General features: G+C 38.3%; 1 protein-coding gene across 8 annotated transcripts in view; it reads right to left on the minus strand.

The window, feature by feature from the left end:
* The window catches only part of ROBO2 (roundabout guidance receptor 2), a 538,871-nt gene that overhangs the window by 35,422 nt on the left and 477,303 nt on the right, over window positions 1-26,146 (minus strand). For 7 of the 8 annotated variants that reach the window (XM_072886085.1, XM_072886099.1, XM_072886076.1 and 4 more), the window contains exons 18-22: window positions 23,941-24,123; window positions 14,534-14,576; window positions 12,846-12,973; window positions 8,301-8,582; window positions 3,316-3,472 (exon numbers count right to left, since the gene is read on the minus strand). In XM_072886085.1, the coding sequence (XP_072742186.1) occupies window positions 3,316-3,472; window positions 8,301-8,582; window positions 12,846-12,973; window positions 14,534-14,576; window positions 23,941-24,123 (793 nt within the window). The remainder of the gene's footprint in view (window positions 1-3,315; window positions 3,473-8,300; window positions 8,583-12,845; window positions 12,974-14,533; window positions 14,577-23,940; window positions 24,124-26,146) is intronic. The other variant, XM_072886059.1, reaches the window with a different exon arrangement.

Here is a 26,146-nt window from a genome sequence, read left to right on the forward strand (position 1 = left end):
TTACAGTACCATCCCACGACCCTGTCCCTTAGAGACACCAGCATCACCCAAGACACATAGGCCCTAGTGACTGTGGTCATTCCCTGTGCATTATCTCTCCAGAGTAATTCCCTAATCTGAACACAACTTCAGTTGTGCACAGCTCTGCTGACGATCACACCACTCAAATCTCAACACTGCCTACCCTTCCCATCTTCAAAACATCCAGTCAGCCTGCAGTCTCTTGAGCATCTGCACACATTTCTTCTTAACTCCCAGCTTATTCCAAAATACCTCAGGTTAGATAGATAGCTCTTTTCAAAAGGCAACCAGACAACCAAAAGCTCTCACAGATCCTTCACTGTCAAACCCTCTCACACTCTAAAGGCCATTCCCCAAGCATCATCTAAGTCACTTTATCTTCTTTCCACCTTCAAGGACTGCTGACAAGGTACACCCCTTGTGTCTGCAATGCAGGCAGGCAATGCATTGCGTTATGCGCTTAGTGTCTCAAACCAGTTTAAAAATACTCCTTTAAGGCTCCTGATTTGGAAGGAAGGAATTACCAGTTTCCCAGAGAAAAATTAATTACTGCCAATTTTCTCAAATGTGAAGCTGGGTTACAAAAAGGCTGGGAACACTGAGACAGAGAAGTTTCAAAACCTGATTATGAACAGAACATTTACTTCAGGCAAAACCCAAAGATTTCTAAAATTAAGTAAACTACTTTTTCCTTATTCAAAAGCCTGTAGTCTGTATTTAAAAGTACAGATTCAGGATAGCTAAAACAACCTGACTTAATCATCCAAAAATCTGTGGAAGACATACCTTGTAATTAAGGCCAGTATCACTTTAAATCTGTATCTAGATATAACCATATATAGATACACAAACATATGTTCGTGTACAGAGGTGCAAATAAATGCTACATCTTAACACTTGGCATGTAGGAGCTTTTGAGTGAATGATCATTACCATTTTCATAACACAGAGATTTAAGAAAATGTTATAGGATTGTTGTGGTTTAACCTGGTAGGCAGCTAAACACCACATAGCCGTTCACTCACTCCCCCCACCCCCAGTGGGATGGGGAAGAGAATCAGGAAAAAAAAAGTATAATTCATGGGTTGAGATAAAGACAGTTTAATAGGACAGCAAAGGAAGAGATAATAATAATAATAATAATAATAATAATAGAATATACAAAATGTGATGCACAATTCAATTGCTCACCCCCCACCAACCGATGCCCAGCCAGTCCCTGAGCGGTGATCGCCACCCCCCGGCCAACTCCCCCCCAGTTTATATACTGAGCATAACGTCATATGGTATGGAATATCCCCTTGGCCAGTTTGGGTCAGCTATCCTGGCTGTGCCCCCTCCCAGCTTCTCGCTGGCAGGGCATGAGAAGCTGAAAAGTCCTTGACTAGAGTAAGCACTGCCCAGCAACAACTAAAACATCAGTGTGTTATCAACACCGTTCTCATCCTGAATCCAAAACACAGCACTATACCAGCCACTAGGAAGAAAACCAACTCTATCCCAGCCGAAACCAGGACAGTGATACGTATTCAATTCCTTAGGAGACAATTAAGATAAGACTAGCTCTAATTTGTCTTTCCTTGCAATATTCACTCATGACATTGCCATTCAAGGGTGAAGGGACCAACCTAACTCATGCTGCTAAAAATGTACAGTGTAACAGCTCTGTCACTTACTTTTACTCTCTCAACCTCATCCTTTGGTATAATGGCTTCTTCTTTAAAAGGGACAGGGCAGAAAGATACTCCTTAGTGACTTTTCAGTAATGCATAAATGAGCTTTGGATGTGCTCGCCTTTTGACCCTACTTGCTTCAAATCCCCAAATGTTCAGCTTGATAGTAAAAAGATTTCTTAGTAAAAAGATTCTGCACAAGTACCATAGCTTTACCCAGATTTTGTTTGAAATGGAAAGGAGCCTAAGCCTGAAGTTCAGGACATTGAGATTCAAGATTTCAGGTACAAGAACCTTTGTCTTCATAATGTAAGATGTCTGAAAAGTCATCAGTTCTAACCTGCATTTTAAAAAAAAAAAAAAAATATTTGCAAGAAAAAGCTAACAAACCTAACAGACTACATAGTAGCTACACCTCATATATATGTTCTTTTTATAATAGAATACAGAACATAAAGATTATATGCACTTTTTGCCTTGACTTTTAAACAACACTTACAATCAGTAAGGTTATTCATTTTCCCTTGCATTTGCTTTGAAATTCTAACTCTAATATAGTCTGAATGGACCTTAATTTTAAAAGGAACTCCACTGACTTACACAGTTAGTTATTATTCATTTTAAGAGCTGAAGGACTTGGTATAAACTCAAATATTAATATTTAATTCTTCTCATTTTCATTATAAAAGTAGTGATGATCAATTCATTCTTACAAAAGGATAACACTTGAAATATTTTTATTCAGTAAATCTATTACAATGATTTTTAAAACATGTGTTTCATCCTTAGTAAATATTGATTAATCCATGTATTTAAACAGGCAGAAATTTGTCCCTGACAGAACAATGAATCTCAAAGGCCCCAACAGAGCTGACCACAGTAAACTATTTTTCTCTATATTCTGATTTTCCTCCAGAGTTTGATAACCTGGTATTTCATATAATTTCACTATTTAAAGAGCATTCCATAATTGTTCTTTGCACATGAAATGTTTATTTCCTCTCATTTAGAGCTTTTTGTGAGATTTTGTGTCCTTGAGAACAAGTTTAAGCTATCCAAAAATAAGTGTAAGGTTCCAGAAACTCGCAAGTTTAAATAATAAAAAAAAGGCCTATAAGTAACATGCCTTCCTCAACTGTGAAATTTCTTCTAAAAGCCAATGAGAAGATCATTATCCACTGGTTCATCTTCTAAAATTAATCCAATTTAGTGTGAGGTTTTTTGTTCTGTTGGCTCTAATATTTTTAAACACCAAAGCAGTGGAAAAATACAAGGAGCCAGCTTGTGTCATCCTTACTCACTCTGAGTCCCATCATTTGTAAGGAGTCCCAACAGAATTCTATTAAGCTACCTATGAAGTGAGATACTTCTCAGCATGAGTAAGCAGAGAAGGCCTATATGATGAAGCAAGGTCACTTTTATTTCCATCTTCAGTCACTATCAAGAGAAGCTATTCAAATATTCTTCCTCCATAGCCTTGAATAAGTCTATAGAATAAGGTGGTCTCTCTTTTTGTTTTAAACAAAACAGAATAATATCGTCACTTAGTGTAATTAAAAACAAAAAAGCCTCATCTCTGCAAACCACAGATTTTTCTTCAAAAGAAAAAGAATAAACTTACCCTGCTTCTTGCTGATCCACCCCATAGTGTTCCAGCTCTGTACCTGGAAGTGGCTGCACGGGAGGGGGTGGGAGGGGAACACTGGCCCAGTTTGAACCATTATTTTTCTGAGGCTTGGCAGTATTTTTGGTTTTCTTCTTTTTCCCTCCTTTGCCACCTGCAAATCCAAAAAGAAAAATAAAATGTTAGAGATATAATGTGGGGGGAAAAGCTAGCTATTTACATTTCTTTGAAAGAATTCTGATTCCAGATGGCATGCCCCAAAAAAGAAGATGTATTTATATCTCAGCAGAATCAGCATCAAAGTGCTAATGCTGTTACAAGGTTATAAATAATAATAGAATGGAATGGAAAAATATTCTGACTAATTGCTGAAAATCACTTCTTTTTAAAACTCCATATCACCAAGTAAAGACATGTTTTGCTATATCAGAAATATTTTTACTGATTTATTCATGTCTGCTTTATGACTTCTTGAATTCACTGTTAGATAAAAGTATAATAGACCATAGCAAATTATTTCAAGTGTCAGAATCCAATGTGCTTATAACACTGTTTTGCATAATCTCTTTCTGTGGAAAACACAGAGGTTAAGGACACAATCTAAAAAAATTGTCATTAGACTCAATATCTTTCAGCCAGAATGACAAGTGTAAGTTGTCAAAACAAAAAGAAACAGGGTTTTGCTGATAGGAATTTACTAAGTTGCATTTTTTAAAACATTAGGAATTCATCTGCAATGTTTTAGGACTGTCTGTTTCACAGGATTCAAATATCTTGTGCCACTATGCAGAAGAGGTTCTGTTTCTGATGTACAACTCTAATGGAGGAGGCTAGTAGAAATGAGGTGAGCAATGCATTTTGCCTAAGCCCTCTTCTCTTTTCTTATCATCCTCGTATCCACTTCTCCAGTTGAGACACTTCCATTTGTGGGAAAGTGATCTTACAGAAAAAGCTCTCTTCCCACTTGTTTCGCTTCTTTTATTTTGCCCTGACTCCTTTTTCTTGTCAGGAATTCATTAAGAGGAAGAATGGCGCAACATTTCAAATCCCTTGACTGCTTGGAGACCCATTTATTTATTGCCATTTTGTTGTGGTTTTCAAACTCTCTGGTGGAAGAATGGTTTGTCATACCCTTCTTTAGTGGGGTACCCAGATGGCAGTCACTCATCCCTTGCCTGTTGCAGAAAGCACAGTCTAATCCATTTTACCCACTGACGTCTCTTGCTGATTTATAAGGATTAGCCAAAAAAACCCCCATGTAAAAAGTTCTCATCAGTAATGAATCAAAAAAATCATAACTGACTTGTAAGGCGAGGTGGCACGGTGTGCACTGGCAGGCAACAGCCTCTGCCATGGCTCTAGCTTTAGGCATAGAGACATCCAGAAGGAGGTGAAATTCTAGTGATAGAGACAAGCACGTGTCACGGGACTTTTCATCTGAGAGACAGTGGCTTTATTCTGTTATCTCCAAGTGTCAGCTGGACCAAAATAGGAATTAATACAGAGGGAAGAAACAAGGTGATTCTGTGATTCAGAAGTAGCCAAGACTTCTCTTTTCGCCTCCTGTTGTGGCTGCTAGAGACAGGCAACAAGTCCAGCAAGGTTTCTAATCAGCCTGGCTGGCAGCATGTTGCAAACAAGACTTTGCTTTTCACTAGTCAATTCCAGACCAGAGCTCTTCCTTTCTTGTCTTGGAGTATTTATAGTAAGTCCAGCCAAGATCCTGTCATTCACTATGTGCAAACTGAGCTGATATTCCATCTATTAGGATGCAAGACAGGCTCTTCCCTCCTTTTGTAGCCTGGCAGAGAGGGAAGATTTCTTGAAAAGGGAAAGAACATTTTGATCAACAGAAAAGAAACCCCAGTGATGGTGGCAATGGAGGAACAAATACATGAACATTCTGGAGGGAAAATGAAGCTTTCAAAGCACAGGTATGGCAGAAAGCAGAGTTAGAAATAAGGTCACAGAACAGTACAAAGGAAGTATGTTAATTTTGATTTGTGGGACATGGGGAAATTTTTGAAAAATCAGCAGGAGTAGGAGCCAACAAGAGCCAAGGCAGGAGGGGCTGCTTTGGGAGGAAAGCACATGCATAAAAGTGTGTGTGTGTTGCATGTTGCAGGGGGATTTAAGCTAGGAATACTCAGAGAAGAGAAATGCAGAGAAGAACTTCAGCTTAGAGATTAGTGGAGGTGGAGAGGAAGATTTTGGAAGTGTAGCAGGAGACTGGTAAAATGCTAGTATGGAGTCACTTGGATTTGGACAGTTTTGGAGAGAAAGGTCAAAGATAACGCAGCTATTAGAAAGAGTGAAGCAGAGAGCTGAGGAACTGTTCAGATAAAGAAATAAAAGAAAGGAACTCCAAGGTCATTACTGGTAGGGAAACTAGCCTACACTGTACACCGTACAGTTGGGCAGGAGATTTCTCTTCTGTCCCCATGGGCAGAGTTACTCTGCTGCCAGACTAGTGGAACAGACACCTAATACATAATGCCTGATGTGTGTTTGAAAACTGTTGCACCAAAGCCTTGTTTCCCCATAGCAACGATGCTTGATGTTTCAATGTCTCCTCACACTGAAATTCAATTATATTGTTTAAACCTCTGGATGAATCAGGTCCTGCAAAAAAAATTTGCCATTCAGGCTGACGATCATAGCACTGACACAAGCTGGGAGCTGTGCACGGCCACAAAATTTCCCTGTCTCACAAAGCAGTTGAGTTTTTAGCTATTTTCTGTTCCACAGTGGGATAGGATTTCTCATGATATTCATTTGAGAGAGACAAAAACTTATTCAGAATAATAAGTAGTACTTGAAGTACTAACCAAGGAAGTGAGAGAACAAGTCCCTGCTCACCCTGATGGGGACTATGTAATCAAACCTGGTCTCTGACTCCAGTGACGCTCTAATTATCGGACTATTTGAAGGTCTCCCCCAGTATCTCATGTATTACAGACATAATTAGCCTGTATTAAAGACATAATTAGTGGGGAAGGGAGAGCAAAATACTGACTCTGCAGTCCAATAGGCTGACACTCATCTGAGCATTGGGGCATCCAGGTGTGAGCTGCTCTAATCACAACAGGAGTGCCCTGGCCATAGAAAGACTGGCTAACCTCAAGTTTCTGTGTGTCATCGGAAAATTTACTTCAAATTGAGAAACACTACACAAAATGTGATTCAGTTGAAATATTTTTTCAAAGTCCAGCTCTTGATCAACTGGCATTTTCCAATGAAACTTTGTATTTTCTGAGAAAATTCTTAGGCAGCTGTAGCTGTCAACACATCTAAAGTGTGATACTGCCCTCTGATAGCTGGCACATATGTACCTCAGCATATCAATTTCTGCATTTTCATGCAGCCAGAGGAGCAAGCCGATTTCCTAAGCTACTTGCCAATACATCTCACATACAAGGAACAAGAACCTTTCTTGAAGTATCATATGAACTTAGCTCCCAGATACGTCTCTGTCAATGCCATAAACCTATTTTTCATTCTCACTCAAATCAGCTAATACTCCCCATGAGAACACAAGACTTGTAAAGACATTTGGCTATTTGAGTTGTAGGCCAATGATTATAGGCTTCTAATCTCAACATTCAATTTGAATAGTCATTCAAAATGACATAAAGAAACCATTTCTAGGGTTGATCTGTTACTGCTACAATTGCTCCAACTCATAGTAGAAATTCAAAAGGCTACGGGTATAGTAGGAATTTGAAATTTAGGACACTTCAGCTCTCTCATGTTTCAGTTAAGTATATAGCAGACTTTCATTTTAATTGCTGGCTTTTCATTTTTTGTCTTGAAAAAAATGACGTAGTTATACATAACATAAGCAACAAATAAGCAAAATTAAAGAAATCAAGAAAAAGGTGTGTTTAAATATAATAGACAACCACATGTACTACAATCATCTTCATCCAATGAAAATGCATCATGTTTCCAATATAACATGCAGCACACACATAAAATTTACATTCTGTTTGTACGCAGACTTGGCACAATGTTTGAAACCCCACTCATCTTGCAGGGCCCTACATTTATTTCTAAGCTGCTTCACTGAAAAACAGCATTTAGGAACAGCTCGTGGGAGTGGGGAATCTGTTAATAACTCAACAAAAATATTAATCTCCTTGTGAAGTTCAGTGTGGGGAGACCTATAAACTGAGGATTGATGCGGAAATATATTTGCTCCATGAACTGTGTTGTCAGGGAAAGGACGTGACATGACAAGGCAAGGTTTGCTATTGCACCAACAAGCGCCGGTTGGGAGGCTTCTCCAATTATCTCCAAATAGGTTATGCAAAAGGCATTTTTTTTTAGCAGAGGCCAACGTGACGCTGTTCGCTGACGTTCCAGTGGGTGGGCACCCTCATCGCTATCCGCAAAGTGCACCTGGGAGGTTTTCTGCCTCCCTGGCGAGCTGCTCACCAACACCCCTCCGTCCCTCACCCACCCACGGCGGTGGAACCAACCTGAGAGGCTGCCACTCCTTTCGGAGCTGTTGTGGGAGCTGGTGGTGCTGAAATCCTGTGACTGGTTGTGTGGCAATCTATTAGCCAATCCCTCAGCCACGCGGTAGTCAGGGATGTAAAGCAAGGCTAAGGGTTAAAGGGCAAAGGTCACAGTGGCATCGTGTGATTAGTTGACAGCACAAGCACATGCAACACATGCAGTTAGCAAGTCAACGGCAGATGTGGTGGGGCAGCAAGTTTTAATTTATTTTTTTTAGAATGTTTACCTATCCTAGCCTAATGGAAGGCAGATGGCTTGGTGCTTAGCACAGGACAAAGAGAATTAAAAGCACAGAACAGTATATTTTGTGATTGTGTGAGGTTCAGCACACATGCAAGGTATGTAAGCATTAGTTACGGTAAATATGAACGGTGTCTCACATACTAAAAAGATTTTTCTAATTCATGCATAGATGATACAGTATAAAGCCAAGGGCTTTGGAAAATAAGAGCTGTCATTACCATTGTTGCCCTTGCCTTGGTCTGGGAGAGAGTAGCCGAATCCCATCAGGTCATTTTTTTGCTGAATTGAGCTTTTCCACTGAGGATCAGGTAAGTCGACAGCCAACTCATGGATGCTGTTGGAATGCAGTATCTGGGTGGTGGCATATGGCGTGGCTTGCGTTATTTGGCTGGAACTGTTGTAACTAGTTTTCGTGGTGAAGTCAATGCTGCTGTAAATGGCTCCATCAGAAAGCATAGTAGCGGTTTTATCTCCTTGCCCTGGCACTGGTGGCAGCACATCTGTGGTGAACATAGGGGAATGAAACAAATCACTGATGCACAGGAAGCCTGAAAGTATCAAGGTTTAAGATGAAAAATAAATGTGTCATTTTGCACGTTTGCATTTCAGCTGAGACAGGTCCATGAGCCAACGAAGGGAAGATGATGTACAACCATCGCCAAGCTATCAGCATCTGTGACAAGCCTACCACTTGTCCTTCACGTCTCACTGCCTAAAACCATCTTTTTTTTCCCATACTTTCAACTGTGAAAGTGAAGTTTGGAATATTTCTCTACTGAAGAATGTTTTCAATTGTTCACTCTATGTCAGAACCAATGAAACTGTCTGGGCTTCAGGGAAATGATGAAAGGAGTGAATCTACAAATCACAGAGGAAACTTTCCCAGCAAATATGTAGCAAAACTCTTAAACGGATGCCAAAGCTCTCAAAGTAATTTTTTAAGGGTATCACCTTGACTTCCTTGAAGTTTTATGTATCAGCTTATCTAATTTTCTTTTTGACATTAGCTAGTACATTTCTCCTTTTCAAGCAAAGAAAAACCTGACAAAACCAAGTTGTTCCCGATATATGAAAGAAAATCTGCTATTCTGAAGGGATTTAAGTGATCAGTCTCTTAAAATGGCAAAGCAGTATTGATAGTGGAGAACAACTTGTTCAAAAACTCCAGTACATTTACCTGAAAAACAGTACAGCATATTTAACTAAATATCTGTTGACTTTTCTACATCTTTTGAATCCTATCACACACTGCAATTTGTACCTTTAATCAGTTAGATTGGCAATCTCTCTCCTTACTAAACATTGTAGTGACCTTTGCTGGTGGAATACTAGATTTAGAAGCTGAGACTACTGAAGTGTGAAGAATCTAATGATGACTGGCACGATGTCCCAAGGAGAACCACAGCTCAGCAGATAACCCTCTTCCTGCTCTCTCAGAGGTCAATATATCAAATAGTACTATTTTTACAATTTATTTAGACTCTAAAAAGTTGAATCCATTCTGGAATGTACTTGTTAAAAAAAAGCATCCTTTATATGCCATTTGCTTTATATAGCCAGATGGCAGATATGGATTCCAACTGTTAGATCGTACTTGAGATAATGCATACTCCTATAGTGAGGATGTTCAGATCCCATTCTAGGTATCACAGACATTTTTATATACCTTAATCCCCAAAGAGAAAAGATGATTCTTGCACCTAGACAAGGGTTTAGGCTCAGTTCCAGATTCAGACATGGGTTTTGTGCAACCTCAGGGAATACAGTTGTTCTCTCACTGTCTCAAGACTTTTCCAGCAATGAGATATGATACCATGTCCTCCTCCCACTGTTGGTTGTTTTTTTTTCGTTTTTGTTTTTGTTTTTTTCCCTGGGATGAACATTTAGACCACAGAACTATTTTCTCCTGCATTAGTGTGTACAAAAGTGAACATTTTAATATGGACCCTAATAACATCTGCAGTCTCAGGGCAACAACATAATATTAACAATAAATATGGCAATAACAAGTGCTCAGTAGAGAGACTGCAGAAACAGAGATTAAATTTGGGTCTATCAGTACAATCTGTTTTTGCAGACAACAACAGGGAAATGAGCACAATCAAGTATTTAAAATGCCTTAATTGTATTAACTTATATCTGCAGATAAATTGTGAGTGCAAAAAAATTACAATTAATGCAAACTACAGGTCATATTTCAAAATCAGGTTATTACTATCTATCTGCACATATCCAAAGTGTTTTCTAGGGGCAGTACACAATCGTAAAAGCACCTATGTTGAAATACAGCATGAGATGTGAGAGACAAGTGGAGTCCTATCCTTCTTGCATTTCATCCACAATATGAAGATTTTTCTTTTCCACAATTGGTTTAATCAAAGTATAATGTATTGAAGTTTAGTAAATAAATTCTGTTGATGATGTATAAAATGAAGTAAGTCCATCTCAACTTGTCTGTGCTGGATTTGCAGATTCACGGAAGTAAAAACTAGCAAAATGTTCATCTCTCAAGTACTCAGACATACATCTATCTTGTTTCTGGCAACTGAAGAAGTATCATGTCTATACAGTCATTTTTAAATGGAGAACTATACATCTGCACACACTTGAAAGGAAAGTTGCATAGCTTCCCACCAGCCAAGAATTTTCAGTCATTCTTACTAATAAGCTAAGGTTCTCCAGACATTCTGGGAATTTTCAGTGCAACCACAGATTACTTTTTTTACTTCAATGAGATGTATACACTAAGCACTCAAAGAGCCATTTTACAAAGAGCCATAATCACCTAGTAAAAGTCAAGTGTGATTTTCCCACCAAGTTGTCATAGCAGACCCACACTGTACATTTCAGACCAAAGATGAACACACATTTCCCACTGGATGTTTTCCCAAAAACTCTCCAAAATCCAACTTGTTTTGTAACTCTTGAGATAAATGAAATAGCGCTGAAGTAATTCCTGAGGGAAGCTCTTTCTTGCTGCCTCGGGAGACGCATTACCGTTTTGTGGCCTTACGCGACTCCAAACCTAACCTGTGCTTCCCACTCACAGCCTTGCTCTCAAATGCCTGTCTAGGACATAATGTGGATTTCACTCTTAAAGGCATTGTTAGAACTGCCTGTCTCAGCTTCTGAGTTTCCAGAGTGATTGATTGCCACCTTACTGTTTTCAAAACTCTTACAGACCTCATATTATTGCAGACCTTTTAACCAGTAAAAGAGGCCCAAGTTCTATCTATACAGTTAATTCATGTTAAAGGACATCTGACTTCTAATCCATCTTTAATGCAGAAGCATCCGAACTCAACTGCTGAAACAGATATGGATAAGTGATCCCAAAACAGCTGGAATAAAAGTGTGAGCTCAACTGTAAAGATCATGGGTGGAATTAAACTGCTGAAATTCCAAATATAACTGTTGCATCTCTTGGACAAATTTGGACCTATGCCTCATCCACATTGAAGCCAAAAGCTTTAAAACATGCTTCCAATTTCAGTCATATGGAGCCAAATGCTAAAAGAAAATGGTAATTTTTCTGTATTATGTGAGCTTATAGAAAGATGAAAAAGTACTGAAGGGTCTTATTTTCAAGATATTCACAACAAAGAAGCTGGCAGATATTCAGTTGCCTTCTAAATATTATCAGAAGTTTTGCTTACTTTATAATATTTTTGTAAGATGAGCTTTACAGCATTTTTATATGGAAAATAAATCTAGAGTCTTTTGTTGTAATTTGAAGTCACAGTAGTGAAACCACAGGCAAGAAGTTTTGCATGGGAATGTATAACCGATGTGAAGGATGGTTTTCAGAAGCAGATTCTGGCATGGTTCAAAACTGAATTATTTTCACATTTATCGGTTTGATGGTTTTATAGATTTTTTGCATTTTAATGTATTTTTGATATATCAAGTTGTCTTGATTTTTGTTTACTTATTTATGTCTTAAAAATATTTATATACTCATTTACGTTAGGAAGTCTTATTCTGAATACCACTATGCAGAACTAGCTGTGTTATAACATCACAGAAACCAAGGAAGTAACAGAGAGATGTGAATATTACTATGACTTGTAAAAATCCCAATCATACATCTTGAAATTCCCATTTGAGTAAAATGTTTGAAAGAAAATAACCCCTCTAAAGATTCATCACCATAATTATAAATCATTACCTCATCTCCCCAAAGGGCCTCTCTCAATTCAAAATGGAAATAAAACCCTAAAAAATTCTAAATAGTTCCCTTTTATTTATTCTTTCCTCCAATAAGAAGAAAAGTTTCTGAAGACCTTTGAGGCCTTCTTCATGGATTATAGTTGAGACCAAGAGCAGTCCCTCAGCAGGAAGGGGATGGGTAAGGTGACAGCAACAATGTTCTTCTGTCCTTCTGCTGAAGTAACATCCTTCCCGCATCCCCCGAGTTCTTCTCTGCTCTTACGGACATCCTCTATCCCTGGCTACATTGCCCTGCATAGCAGATTGCTCATCTCCACACAAAAGGGAATGAGTTTGAGCAACAAATATATTTATCTTGAGATGATAAGCAGACCCTGTCTCACCACTGTGGGGTAAATTACAAAATAGACCTACATTTTAAAGAAGTAGAAAGAGACAGAGCAAAATGAACATTTTAAAGTAAATTTTAAATCAAACCTTGAGTCAAACATAGAAAGAACTATAATGATAAAAATATTACAGTGTTTATCATAGATGTTAACTAACAGAAGCCTATTATACACTATACCGTGACTTAATAAAATGGAACCTACCTCCACGACTGAAATTGCCAAGATCATTGGGTCCACTAGTGCTGTTGTTTACCGGCAGACTTGTGGCAGGCCAAGAGTCTGCAAGCCAAGGATAACTGGGGTCACTTGCATTCAACAGACCTGGTCGACTGAAGCAGAATAAGAAAAAAAGATATACATACAAATATATATATATATTTTTTTAAATTAAAATATCTGTGAGACAACTAGTGATTGAAGAGACCATATCACTTTTCTCCTAACACCGTAGGTAAAAAAACAGTTTAGAAGACTTTAATTTATTTCAAATTAAAATTGTGTAGCCTTTGATGATTTAAAGACCTTGAGCAGTTAATTAAGGATATATACAAATCAACTTTGTCAGTAGAAGTGGGACTAGGCATCCGTCGTGATTCTGCCAGAATCCAAATGAACTCCGTTGCCTGTGTGAAACAGGGGTTAGGCAGCACCATCACGGGATCCTACACCAGGGCTGCATGATAAATTACCACCTCAGGGGAGCCATCACTCAAACTGATTGCTCCGTATCAGCCATTTCCAGGACTTTGGGCTACTATTTCTTCCTTCCCTTGCATCCCAAATGCACACCTGTCATCTACAGGCTGGTAACTCTTTCTTTGAGCACTCTTGGATGGTTTAGAGGCAAACAGGTTCGAGTAGGATTGATGGAAAGTCCACAGCTATCTTTATCTGCCACTACTGCATGGCTTTTATAACCCTGTAATTCCCAGCTTTGAGAGCAGTATTAAACAGCGAGTATGTTGAAAGAGAAGGTACACTCGGGCCATAAGGCACCGTGTCTCTCTCGTCTCAGGATAAACAGCCAGAAATATAGCAAGGCAGGTGGATTGTTTGCATTTAACAGGGAAAACAAATCCTTTCCTGCAGACACCCCCTTCCCCCAGCCGAAAACAAAAAAGCAGCCACAGTTCTGCAGCTTTTCTAGGTTATTAATGCACTCAGGAAGTTGGAGCAGCATCTCCGATCACTGTACGTTGTAGACCCCCGCCTGGCACAATCCCTAAGAGAAACATCGGTTTCTATGGAAACGGCAATAAGAAGACCCAGCCGCTTTCTTGCCACATCTACTCGCTCTCATTAGGCCTAATCTCTTTTTGCTAAAATATTGATTAAACCGGAGATTGGAAGTTATTACCAGGGCCTAATTACAATCTCCATATTGGCAAAGGGAAAATAGATGAGGATATATGGGCCTGTTATCAGCTTTTATCAATTTCAACTGAGTAGCCAAAGTTGTAGAATCCAGTCCTATCAATCTACAGCCTATTCATCATCCATGAATCATTTATTTTGTGATCGATTAAGTGTAATTGTTCACTCACAGCAATTTAGGGGGAGCCAATAAGGAGTCTTAAACAACAGCAACTTCATTTGCTAATGTCTAATTCATGCAATAAACATCCCGGTAACAAATGAACACATTCCTTGTGATATTTACTACTCATTTCTTCCAGGGCATCTGGGAGATATGAAACATCTGGGTTTGATTCCTCCAAAGTGCACAACAGATAGGTCATTAAACCTTGTGGTAAGCTACTTAACTCCTCCTAGCATTGTCAATCTGCCAAATGATCGGTTATTACCTCAGTGCATCACCTATAGCATTTTTCAGATCCCTAATTTTAAAAATAAATAGGATGGAAAGACCTTTATACAAAGAAACATACCTTCCATTGCTCATTAGTCCTCCATCTCCTCTTTGGAAAGTGACTGTGTTTTGGTAGGAAAAACAAAACAAACAAACGTACACACACACACACACACATATAAGACAGGGAAAAATCAATTAGTAATAATTAAAAGTAACAATTCAAACTGCTCATTGTCTGAGATCGAAGGCCTCTTGGCATCATCACATAATAAAGTACAGAAAATATGAGAAAAATATCAAACACATTAGGGTTACAATTTGTTTAGGATTTCACTGCACCTTATTGACTAACATCAGTTTGCTCCGTAGCTTGCAAGGCAAACCAGCCACCTGGGTAAAAGGCCTGGATTTACCACTGGCCCCTTCATATGACTTTGCGTTGCAGGACTGTACCATGTGATGAAATTGTTTTCTTGGCATGCTTTTGCTTCGGTACATAATGACATTGCACCAGTGAGTTAATAACATCATGTTGTGATGCAGTGTAATATAATGTCACCACACAAATATGCCATTTCCCAGGACAAATACAAAGAGGTGGCAGCTCTATTAAAGCTGAAGGGGTGAAAAAAAGCATACAGCTGCACCATTTCCAGTAAAAGTACAGTATAAGAACCAGCACCCACACATAAATGCATACATGCCAGTATCACTGGGAAGAAAAAGTATTTCCAGTCTTGCCATGGGGGATGTCAAGGATACATTCAGAGAGAGACAATTGTTTTTATGGCTCCATTCATGGGTGTTTGACAAAAACCAGCCTCTCCCTTATCTATCTTATTAACAGGATTGCATTTCAGGGCAATAAAGGTAAACCCACATTACTGGTGAGATGCTAATTGACAACATTTGATGCTCCTTTTTGAAGCATTGGCAAATATTTTGAATCAAGGCCAACAGACTACTCTGGTTCTCAGTGGCAATATCCCATTATTTATTGTCAGGCATAGATAAGGCAGACTATTAAATTATATCAATGTCCTGGACACCTGCATCCTTACAGGCCCCTGACGAGATGAAGGTTTGAATTTCAGAGAGAAATGGAAGAGTCTGTGGCCAGTTTAATTTAAAATAGGCCTTGGTTTGGAAATACTATTTACCTTTTTAAGACAGACGTTCCCATCATTAAATTATAGTTCCCAGAGTATTTGCAAGATTTTCCAAAAATTAGTCCAAACTACACTAGTTCAAGATTAGGCTTTCTATTATATACCATTCTAATCAGTCAAAATCACTACACCCAACAGAAATGCTGTGATCATTAAAAAAATTAGCAATGACATAAATCCGCTGGGAAAATACTACTGATACCTAATAGAATCCTTGTCACTTTATTAACTCCTAGGATAATTTCACAGTCTACATTCAGCAAAGGGGACAAAACTGGCCCCTCTGGAAGCCCTGCTGGAAGCATGCTTGGGTAGGGTGATTAATTACCCTTCACTGCAGAACAGACTAATATCGATATCAGAAAATCACTGCAGTCATATGTCACATCAAAATGGTTAATAGCTGAATTTTGAAAGGATGTAATCAAACCAATTAATGAAAAGAAAATAAAAATGCAAGTATGGGAAGTATTAAATAAAAGTCTGCTTTGAAAAACAAGACATGGTAAAACATTGCAGCTAATTAATTTTAGAACCGATGCTACTTTCATTCACATTGTTTCTAACAGGCTGTCAAATGACTGTATCACTCGTTGCTTAAAAGTGAATAATCTGCAGTGCTGTGGATATCATGCGTGAATATGCAAAGAGGTGGGTACTGCCTGGCTATGTTTCAAAGTGTGTTGGTCAAAAGTACATTAAATGCTGTTTCATTTCTCCTCCTCCCCTTCAAATTTAATACTCCATTTCTCCAACTTTCGCATTTGTCAGTGACAAGAAATAAGGAAAATGAGAAAGGCGCGTTCAGTAACAACCGTTATAAATAAAGTTTACAGATTTAAGGGAATTCCAGTAAAACGTATTTTCTGAAAACTTCTTGGGATTAATGCTCTTGTTTAGACTATCGTCTACCAGAAATAATTTTAAAGTAATATTGTCACTACTAGTACAGCACACACAGGTGTGTGAGATTTTAACTATGCATGTCATATGGAAAAAAAAAATCAATACTTGTGGTCTTCAAAATATTTATATCAGTCGTGTACCTTTATAAAGCAAAGCTAAAATGGGGGAGCTAGTAGGAGACTGCAGCAATGTTTGTCAGACACATTTTATTTTCTGTGTAGTGAGGTATGGAAAAAACTCCAAGGCATGCTGTGAGAAACATATCAAGAAGACACGACATCAAAACCTTTTCGCTAGAGCCATAATTGCTGCAGATTGGCTGTGGCATATGAGCTTGTTGAGAAGAGACATGTATCACAGCATTTGCTCTTTTTTCTTCTATCTGTGTATCCTGGTGGTAGTAACCGTTTCCTGTTTTTTTTCCTACATTAAACAATCTTACACCCTCACAATATAAACACTGTTTTTAGAAGAAAGGTTCAGCTTAGTTTATGACAAAAAGAACCTGTCTTGCAGAGACAATGTTTTTCCTGGGGAAGACTATGCCTGGCTTATGTGATGTGTATGGAACTGGGAAGGAATACAGGTTCTTTTGTTTACCCTTCACCCTGTATACCAATGCATGGATGGTTATAATCTTCATGAGAAAATAAACAAGAAAGTATTTTAGTTATTATTCTTGGTGGAAAAGGCTCCGGAATATCAACTAAGCTAGCCAAAATTGCTCTTGAAGTGTGGACATGTCAATGAGGATCAGAAAAAAAATCATATTCCTGATGCCATCCATAAATGGGCTATGTGAGGCTGGATAGAGAAGGTGCCTTTCTTTTAGTATCAATATTGTGAAAGGTAAGACAGCTAACAATGGAGGATATGGTCAGGCTGCCAACACAAGCACAAGGTTTATCATTCCTGCCGTACGTTTTGTCAGCATTTTTGCCTGCGGTTTGATTTCTACAATTACAAAACAAGTCTAAACACCTGAATAGGAGCATACTTAATGCAATGCAGGCTTGTAGATGTCACTGCAAAAATAAAACACACAGACAGCTGGCTTTATTCATCCTGTCTCCACTTCAAAAAGAAGCAGAGCAATTTCAAGGGGCAATGTAAGAGGAGGAAGGGAAGGATGTCCCTATCACTGACCCACCCATCTCCCTCGCTTTTTATCACCAAGGAAGCAAAAAAGCTCTTTCAGCACTCTTTGCATCTGATATATGTTCTTAGAAAGGCTGAAGACCTGCAGGGATGAGATTGGTTTTGAAAAGAAGATGAAAAAATAACCTCTGCATAGAGATTTTGAAGGAATCCCCACCAGCTTATACTTCAAGGACTGTAAAAATGCAGAAATATAATCCAAAGTGCATTTTAAATGCATAAATATTTAAGGAAATTATATTGTATATATTTGTATGAAGAACAGCATATGTTAAGAAGCTTTTCACATGCTTTTTATTAAATATATAAGGAGGTACCCAAACCATTTACTAATATTATCTGACAAGGTTAAACTTAATCTTCATGCCTGCTAGAATTGGAAAAATAGGAATGTATAGTAAGTTGACATTCGGAGGCAAGAGAGCTTTAGAAAGCTTTAGAAAGCTTTCTGTATGCCTATCTCTAGTAGGCCACATTTTCCTACCGCAAATGAAAACTTTAATGTTGCCAGCCAAGTCTCATTCCTTTTTCTGATAAGCTGTTCCTCAAATATGAATGTAGATTAATCCTCTTTTAATAAGTATTAACTTAGAACAGATAATCAGCATATAAAAATTCCATAAAATCTTCTGTCTACCTTTGGTTGATTCTGTCAAATAATTTATCCTCATTTAACAGTTTCAGGAGTTGCACATAAAGCATTCCGTAATTCTCTATTTTTAATTTGGTTTTGTTTACTCAGTTTCATGAAATCTTTAATCCCAAGGAGCACTAGTCACTAAATAAGCTTACCTACTCATAAGTGAAAATACGTATTTACTTTCTTTGCATGACTGATGGCCTAGACACTTGAAAACACCTGAATATTCAAGTGAGTGGTTACTGGCACAACAATGAGTTTGAGGGCACAGGAAAGATAAGCAGATAAATGAAATTTCTCTTATTGCTACAAATGGATTCCATGCCTTTGTTGTACAAGTTCTTACACCAAAATGTGGAAAGAGAATTGTAACTTCCAGTACAAAATAAATTCTCTTCTGTCATTGTAATACAGGAATGAAACAATTCATCCATTATACAAGAAGTGGTCAGATATCTCTTCTGTGCCATCTATCTTTTCTTGTATCATGTAGAAACCCACAGTGCGTGTTTACATCCAGGCAATCCGAGTAAAAGGTAACCATAAAAATACAAAAAAACCCCAGTGTAGCAGTACTTTAGTTTTTACAGAAACTCACAAAACTAAGACCAATACGTCCTTTAGATCACAGAACAGATGACTGAAAAGGGGTAACATTTGTATTTAGTGTCTCTGTGCCAGATTTGGTTTTGCTGATAACATGTCACAGTCCCGAAAATGTATACTTCTCATACAGCTGCAGATGATGACGCTAGATTACCAGTAGTAATCTAACAAACATAGTCGAAAACCATATGTCTTGTAGTACTGATATTACCGAAGAGCAATGCCCGGTGAGTCATGACGGGGGAAAGGGAAGTGGAGGAACAGTGATGTACAGAGTTGTGGCTCAGTAGAAGTCAGTTCAACGGAAAATAAGTAAAAAGATTTAGCTATGATTTTCAATGTCACTTTATTTGTGACCATATGAGCAATCGACCAGTGCTTATGAAAATGTTCACAAAGACAGAAAGCTTAATGAATTTAACTCAATCAATTATTCTTCTCTGGCACAAATCTTTACCAGTTGTGTGGCATTTGCTGTTTGCTCTCCTCCTACACAGAGTGTTACAGTAGTTTAGTCACACAGCAGAAATTATACCTCTTAGGAGCCTAATAACAGAATATAAATAACAAATAGACCCAGTGAATAACCCATAATCTGAAAATGACCCAAAAGAATATTTTTAGCAAGTAATTATATAACTGCAGAATCCAGACTTTTAAACAACTATTTTTAGTGTAGAACTTAAAGTTCTACACATATGCAAATACAACCAAAGAAAACAAACTAAAAAACATTTACATCAGAAAAAACTGAAAAAAACAGTTTTTTGTTTTGTGTCTGAAATAGAGTAAGTATATGAATTTTCCACTAATACATTCAATTTTCTTTATTACAGAGTCAAATCTGCACGTTCTGCAACTTTCTGAAGGAAGAATTTAAAGCAGATGTCTGAACAAAAAGTGTGCACCTTCTAAAATCCGAGTATATTAGGATAAATTCATCTTCAGTAAACCTTTATTGACATCTGTCTCTGATGAGATTCTGAAAGCTACATACCACTGTCTAGATATTTAGATCTGAAACCAAACTGTTTACGAATTGTAACGTTGAAAGGAACAACATACAGTTGTGAGTGTCATGAAACCTCCACAAGCATAGGTATGTTTGTCTAAATGATATTACCAATGGCAAATTCAAATATTAGAGAATGAACAATGTTTCTTAGGGAACTCTGGGTATAAAGATAAAAAACATGGACTATGTTCTTTCATAAGAACAATTTATTTTTTTTTAATTATTGATATTTTATTCGGACTTGATTACTGGATGACTTAGGTTCTCAATGCCTCCAGAAATTATTATAGGCCAGGAAATAGAACTATGTGCTGTTATAGATATATAAAGTCGATGAGAGGTCAAAACTATTTTTAAAAAAGCAAAGTTTTGGCAGTATCTCTGACATATCCTAGTTGCCCAGCACATGTGGATCAACTGCACTGAATCATGTGTGGCTCCAGCACAACCCTGTGTCATGCCAATGTATGCTACAAAGATAATGGAAAAAACTCACCACAGTTACAGACAGCTGGCAGTGGCATACTCATAGGAACAAATGCAAAGATGCATTATTTCATTTTGGAAAAAATCCTATGTTGTGTCTCAAAGAAAAGCAAGTAAAGCATTTAGGGTAGGATGTGTTGTGCCACAACTTATACTAACTTGAACAAACCTGCTTGGAAGCCAGAGGAGCAATTCCTGAGCCCCCAGAACTTCTCCACGAGGACGCTTCTCCCTCCCAATGTCACAGGCCCCTAGGGCAGACACCACTACCTTTGCTCATCTTCCTCGACAGCCATCTGCTCTTTCCTGCTAAGCTAAACACTCAAGCTTGTGGCTGAAGATAAGCAAGAGCAAGAAAGCAGCTAGCTGAGCATGAGGACCGGTTCAGCAGTCCAGTAGGAAGACTGGCCTCTGTCACAAGGACGGCAGAGGGGACAGAAGAAGAGACAGCTTTGGTAAGTGCAACTGAGGGGCCAAGCTATACGCAAAAAACTTTACTGACTTCTGCTGGAAAATGCTGAGATTTACCAGCCTTTTACACAGCAACACTGAGGTATAATTATTTTTGAGGTTTTGAATCTCGAGCTTAGGTATGAGAGCAGAAGCTAATTATTTGCATTAATTATTTCTATTAATTGTATACTCTATTTTTCCTGGCTGTCCATATGTTGACTAAGCTGTTTGCAACCTGCTGTTTCAGCCACACTTCGTTTATTCTTCACATATCTTTAATCACGCTTACAATAATGGTCTACCGTATGCTATGTTTATTGAAGATATGAAAATGAGGATATCAGCTTTCAATTGGGTAGGCAGAAAAAAAGCAAATGCTTCAATTTCAAAAACACCATAAAGGCAATGAGTGCATTGGTTAATCACTAGATTGCCTGAAGATCTGAACACCTCACAGTAAGGCCAACGTATATGCAGCTAACAGCTAAAGTGGAAGAAAGTTCCATTTCTCTAGTTAGATCCTCAAAAATGTTCGAGATGATACTTTTTTTGAGCTTTAAAATAAAAATTCAGTTATATACAACTAATGCTTGTTTATGTTAAGTTAGTTCAAGCATCTTGTCCTGCATATTACTTTCAAAACTGCATTATTTCAAGGAGTTAGATGAGTAAGAAGTATGCAGAATTATAATGACAGAGACATTAATGGTGGTAGATTTTATGTTCCCCTGAAGTCACCAGGAGAATGAATGCTACATTTTTATCACAGATAGGTAGCAGAAGTATTTCTTCTTGTATTTGGTTTTAATTCTGCATATCTCACATGTTCATAAACACTTAGATAGCTATGGTTTGCAATGACGTGTTGGTGAGGTAAGAGACAGACTAATGGACAGTACCTGCAGGGGTGAAGGTGAAGGACTGAACTGCAAAACAAGAAAGCAAACACATTGTGAGTTACAGACCCTGATAATAAGCGCTAATTGCAGGGCACGAGTTTCCTCTGGAATTTACTCATTTGTGGTTGAATATCATAAGCAGGACATGACAGTTGAACTTAAAGCACTAACCAGCCAGCAGCCAATGAGAAATGATGGTTGGAAAGGTGAGCAGTGAATTTTGACAGTCACATTTAAAGACTTGCTGTGTAGACATGCTGTTCTCCAAATTATAAACATTAGGATGAATTTGGAAGGATGATCTGTTATGAACTTTCCTTGCTGAAAGCATACACTATTTCATAATTCTGATGATGGGAATTCTCTGTCATGATGCAATGTTCACATCACACTTGGATGCAGCAAACATCATGAGAAGGAATGAGTTGCAGGAGACACACTGTTTATAATGACTATTGTAATGATTTACAGCTATGCATTTCAAAGTATAAAAGACATTTCTCTCAATCTACCCCCCCACCCAACATGCCAACTCACATACAGGGCTAATAATTCTGCTTTTAAAAAAAAGAGTAGTCTTAGCTTGTGTCCAAAGTTTATGTATAGGACTGTTTCCTAAGAGGAATAACAGTACAGCTGTCTCTTACTATGAAAAATCTTGGGATCTAGACTGATATTTCATATAAACACATGTGTAGGTGTGTGTGATATATATTAGTTTCTCAGTTAACACCATCCCACCTCTCAGAGAGTAAAAGTCATTGCTGTTAAAGGAAAGAAAAAAACACCCGGCAAAAAGCATAACGTATGAAAGAGACAGGCCACATGGTGATGCAAGGTGAGGTTCCACAGAAACCGAGTCAGTCCAAGAGCCACTGAAAGGGTCTCTCCTCCCTTTGCTTCCACTGCTCATCGGATTTCTTCTTGGGCTGCCTTGTTTCAGTAAGCCAGTGGAAAACTAATCCAGCCGGAAGGATTGAAAAACAACATAGAATAGTTTCCTTCTGGTTTAGTGAGCCCAGCCAGGACATTGAGGAGTCTGATGATGGCTAATGCCAAGGTGAGGAGGCATAGGATTGTTGGCTGCGAGCAGGGAATGAACATTGGGTTTTGGCAAGTTGGGAGAAATGCTCAGCCACTTAGGGAACCTGTGTCCTCAGGTTTGCATGTGACAACTTGTCAATAGAAGAGTACTAGCGTAACTTTAGCGTGATATAATGTCAACATTAAATATGCTGTATCCTCAACTGCGCAAATCTTGCTTGAAAAGGAAATGTTTTCTCTTTTTAAATGTTAATAAGCACTACAAGAGAACCTACCAATATTTGAAGAACAGCTTTTTTTGTGTTAAATTAGGCTTCAGAGTGACCCATTTTACGGTAATTCACCTGACTTCCTAAAAATCCATAAGAATCCTGAAGCACAGAATAATACACAAAACAAATAGGTTGGGGGAGGAAGAAAATATTTTCATTTGGCAAATGTATTTATTTTTCCAAATGTAGTTTTCAAAAACTAATTTGTAACTGGAGCAACACATTGGCAAGAGGGAGCACACTGTGAGGGCATTCCAAGGCGTTCTGCCTCTAAGACAAAACTTTTTATGGCTTCTGCAACAGGTAAATTTTGACCACACTTCTCTGTCTAATACATCATTCTCTTCTCCTTCAGCTATAGGTATGGAGTCAGTGATTAAGTGCCTCCCTTCATTTCCCATGCACATGGCTTCAAAGACATGGATATGCATGGGAATGAAGAAGGAGAAGACCAAATACTCTTTCTAACCTTCCTTGTAAGGGTCTAGTCTAATTCACATTTGAGCACACAAATGGAGTCAGACCACTAACAGAGTGCCTTCTGAGCAAGGAGCAAGAGGACCAGTTAATCCTCTTTGCACTTTTTTATGCTAGATGTGCTGGAGATGTAAAAATAAAGACTGTCTTATGATAATGATGAAATGTGGTACCGAGCAATGCATTTAAAGCTTCTCATACACCAGCATTTTCACAGCATACAATTAAAACAAGCATACAAAAGTCACCCAGGCCACCTTTGCTGCAAGTTCAACATGTTTTTTAAGTAGGCTTAACAGCACCTGTTCTCTTCATGATAGAACCTGATGAGATGGTAATAAACAGTTACTGTTCTTACCAGCATAATTGCTGAGCCCCTTCCTCTTCTTTCTGCGCCAGTACAGCCAGATGCTGAAACCCATCAGAATTACCCAACATGCACCACCGATGCCAGCTATAAAGGCAGGCTGTTTGACAACATCAGTGATTTGCTCAGTTATGCTGTTGTTATTTTCAGTGATGACAACTTCGTTACGACCTCCTGCACAAAAGAAATTTGACACAACATTGTTATTATGGATTCTGTAATGCAAACAGGAACCAAGTACTGCAAATGAAAATTTAAAAATCAGTAATGCACCTCAAAAGAATAATCCACAGTAGAAGAGCTTTAATGACTACCAATGCACAGCTGAAATCCAATGTTTCTAGAAAGTAAATCCATAATTCATTGTGATTTTGCAAACTTATATTTGAAAAGATAGCTCTATAGCGCTCTCCTAAGTAATCTAACAGATGACAGTCCAGAGCCTTTGTTTAACAATATACATGTTTGTTGGTTTGTTTTTACATAATTATAGACAGAACTCAATGATGAGAAAATGGATCATAGGAAACCAATTAAAAAAAATAAAAAATCAAGCAATCAATAAATAGCTATTTCCAAATGAGAAATCCAAATACAAAATATACTACAACATCAAACGATGGTTCCTTCTCTCATTGTTGTCAGCATGCCAAAAATTCTCACTTAAGTCATTTGTTTTTGCTGCATGCTAGAGTTTCCAAATTTAAAATAAAAAATAAAATATATGTATGTTCAACTGGGGCAAAGATGCATTTTCCAGCAATTATTTCACAGGCAAAACAATCCATACAAATCCTAAGTGCACCAGCTTTGACACAAAGCAGAAAATCACATAGCTAACTGTAAGCTCTAAACAATCACAGCAACAGATGATATTTTTTTTACCTAGAATAGGCATGAAAAATTCTTAACATCAATCTGTAAGAAATAATTATGACATGGAATACCAATTAAAGTGACATGCATAAAAAATTACTATATAGGGTCTTAAATTGTGTATATTACATGAGAAAACTGTAAATTTCAGTAGAAGCTCCCATTGTTTTTTTCCCCCTCTTTCTCTAAAAGGGAACTTTTCTAAAAGGAAAAGCTTGGTGTCTGGCTTGAAAACAAATGCTCATAAAAAATGTGAATGGAAATTCAGGAAATGCTAAAGCATACAGTTCTAGGGCCAGCACTTTTCTCTTCAAACCTTCCTTTGTCAGAAACGGTTAGTTTTAAAATTAGGAAATGCGGAACATATTTTTCTGAAAAAAAATATGAATATTGATTATATGTACATTTGATATAAACTGCCCACATCTGCAGTTTTGAAATTGGTGAAAGAATTATCCATCATTTCCAGTAAAAGCATTTATATAGCTCAATCCTTGAAATGTTTATGCAGTATTATCAGATGCCTGTACGCATGCTGAAGAGCTGCAAGAACAGATACTCTACTGAGACAAAAAAGATGCAAATACTATGATTCTCAGTTATGAGAGTCTATGACACGCACGTAAAGGTAGTAGAATATGGCAATGAAACACTGAAATGGTCATTCAGAGGAAATTATTAAAAGTATTGTAGCATTATGCCTTGCTGTGAAAACGTACGTATTCCTCTTCTATAATTCAGCAACGGTTAAATTTACCGCTCACTTCTTTCAACAGAACAGCCCCTGTGTCAGCACACTGGCTCCAGCCTAAAGCAAACAAACAAGGTTGTTGGCTAAAGCAGATGCGAGAAGTCTGACACTTCCAGTTTTATTTCCACGGACACCTCTTTGCAGGAGACCCAGCGTTTACACCAGTCAAGCTGCGAATGAGGATCCCCGCCAGCGGGCCCGTCGGGCTGACCGTGCCTTCCCTGCCCCAGCCTGCCCCACTGCTGCGGGGACCAGCTCTGCCCCGGTGCTGCCCCGGCCAAAAGGCAGCGTCAGGCCCTAAGCTGTGTTCGGAGCCGGGCTGAGTTACTCGGGAAGAAATGCGATGCGCTGCATTACGTTGCTATCACACTGTTAATGATCTCGGTGATTTTATTAAGCTTTCTCTCTTTCAGCACCATGTCAATATTTAGTAATGATGACCGTCTGCTTTTGCAAACAGACCGTTGAAACTGTGCGAGAGCTTGGCTTCCTTTCAGTAGTTCTGCGCAAGGAACAAAACAAGCTTCCCGCAAACAACATAGGTCCCACAGAAGGGTGCTGACAGACTAC

Source organism: Ciconia boyciana, chromosome 1, assembly GCF_034638445.1.
Source record: "Ciconia boyciana chromosome 1, ASM3463844v1, whole genome shotgun sequence".
Lineage (NCBI taxonomy): Eukaryota > Metazoa > Chordata > Aves > Ciconiiformes > Ciconiidae > Ciconia > Ciconia boyciana.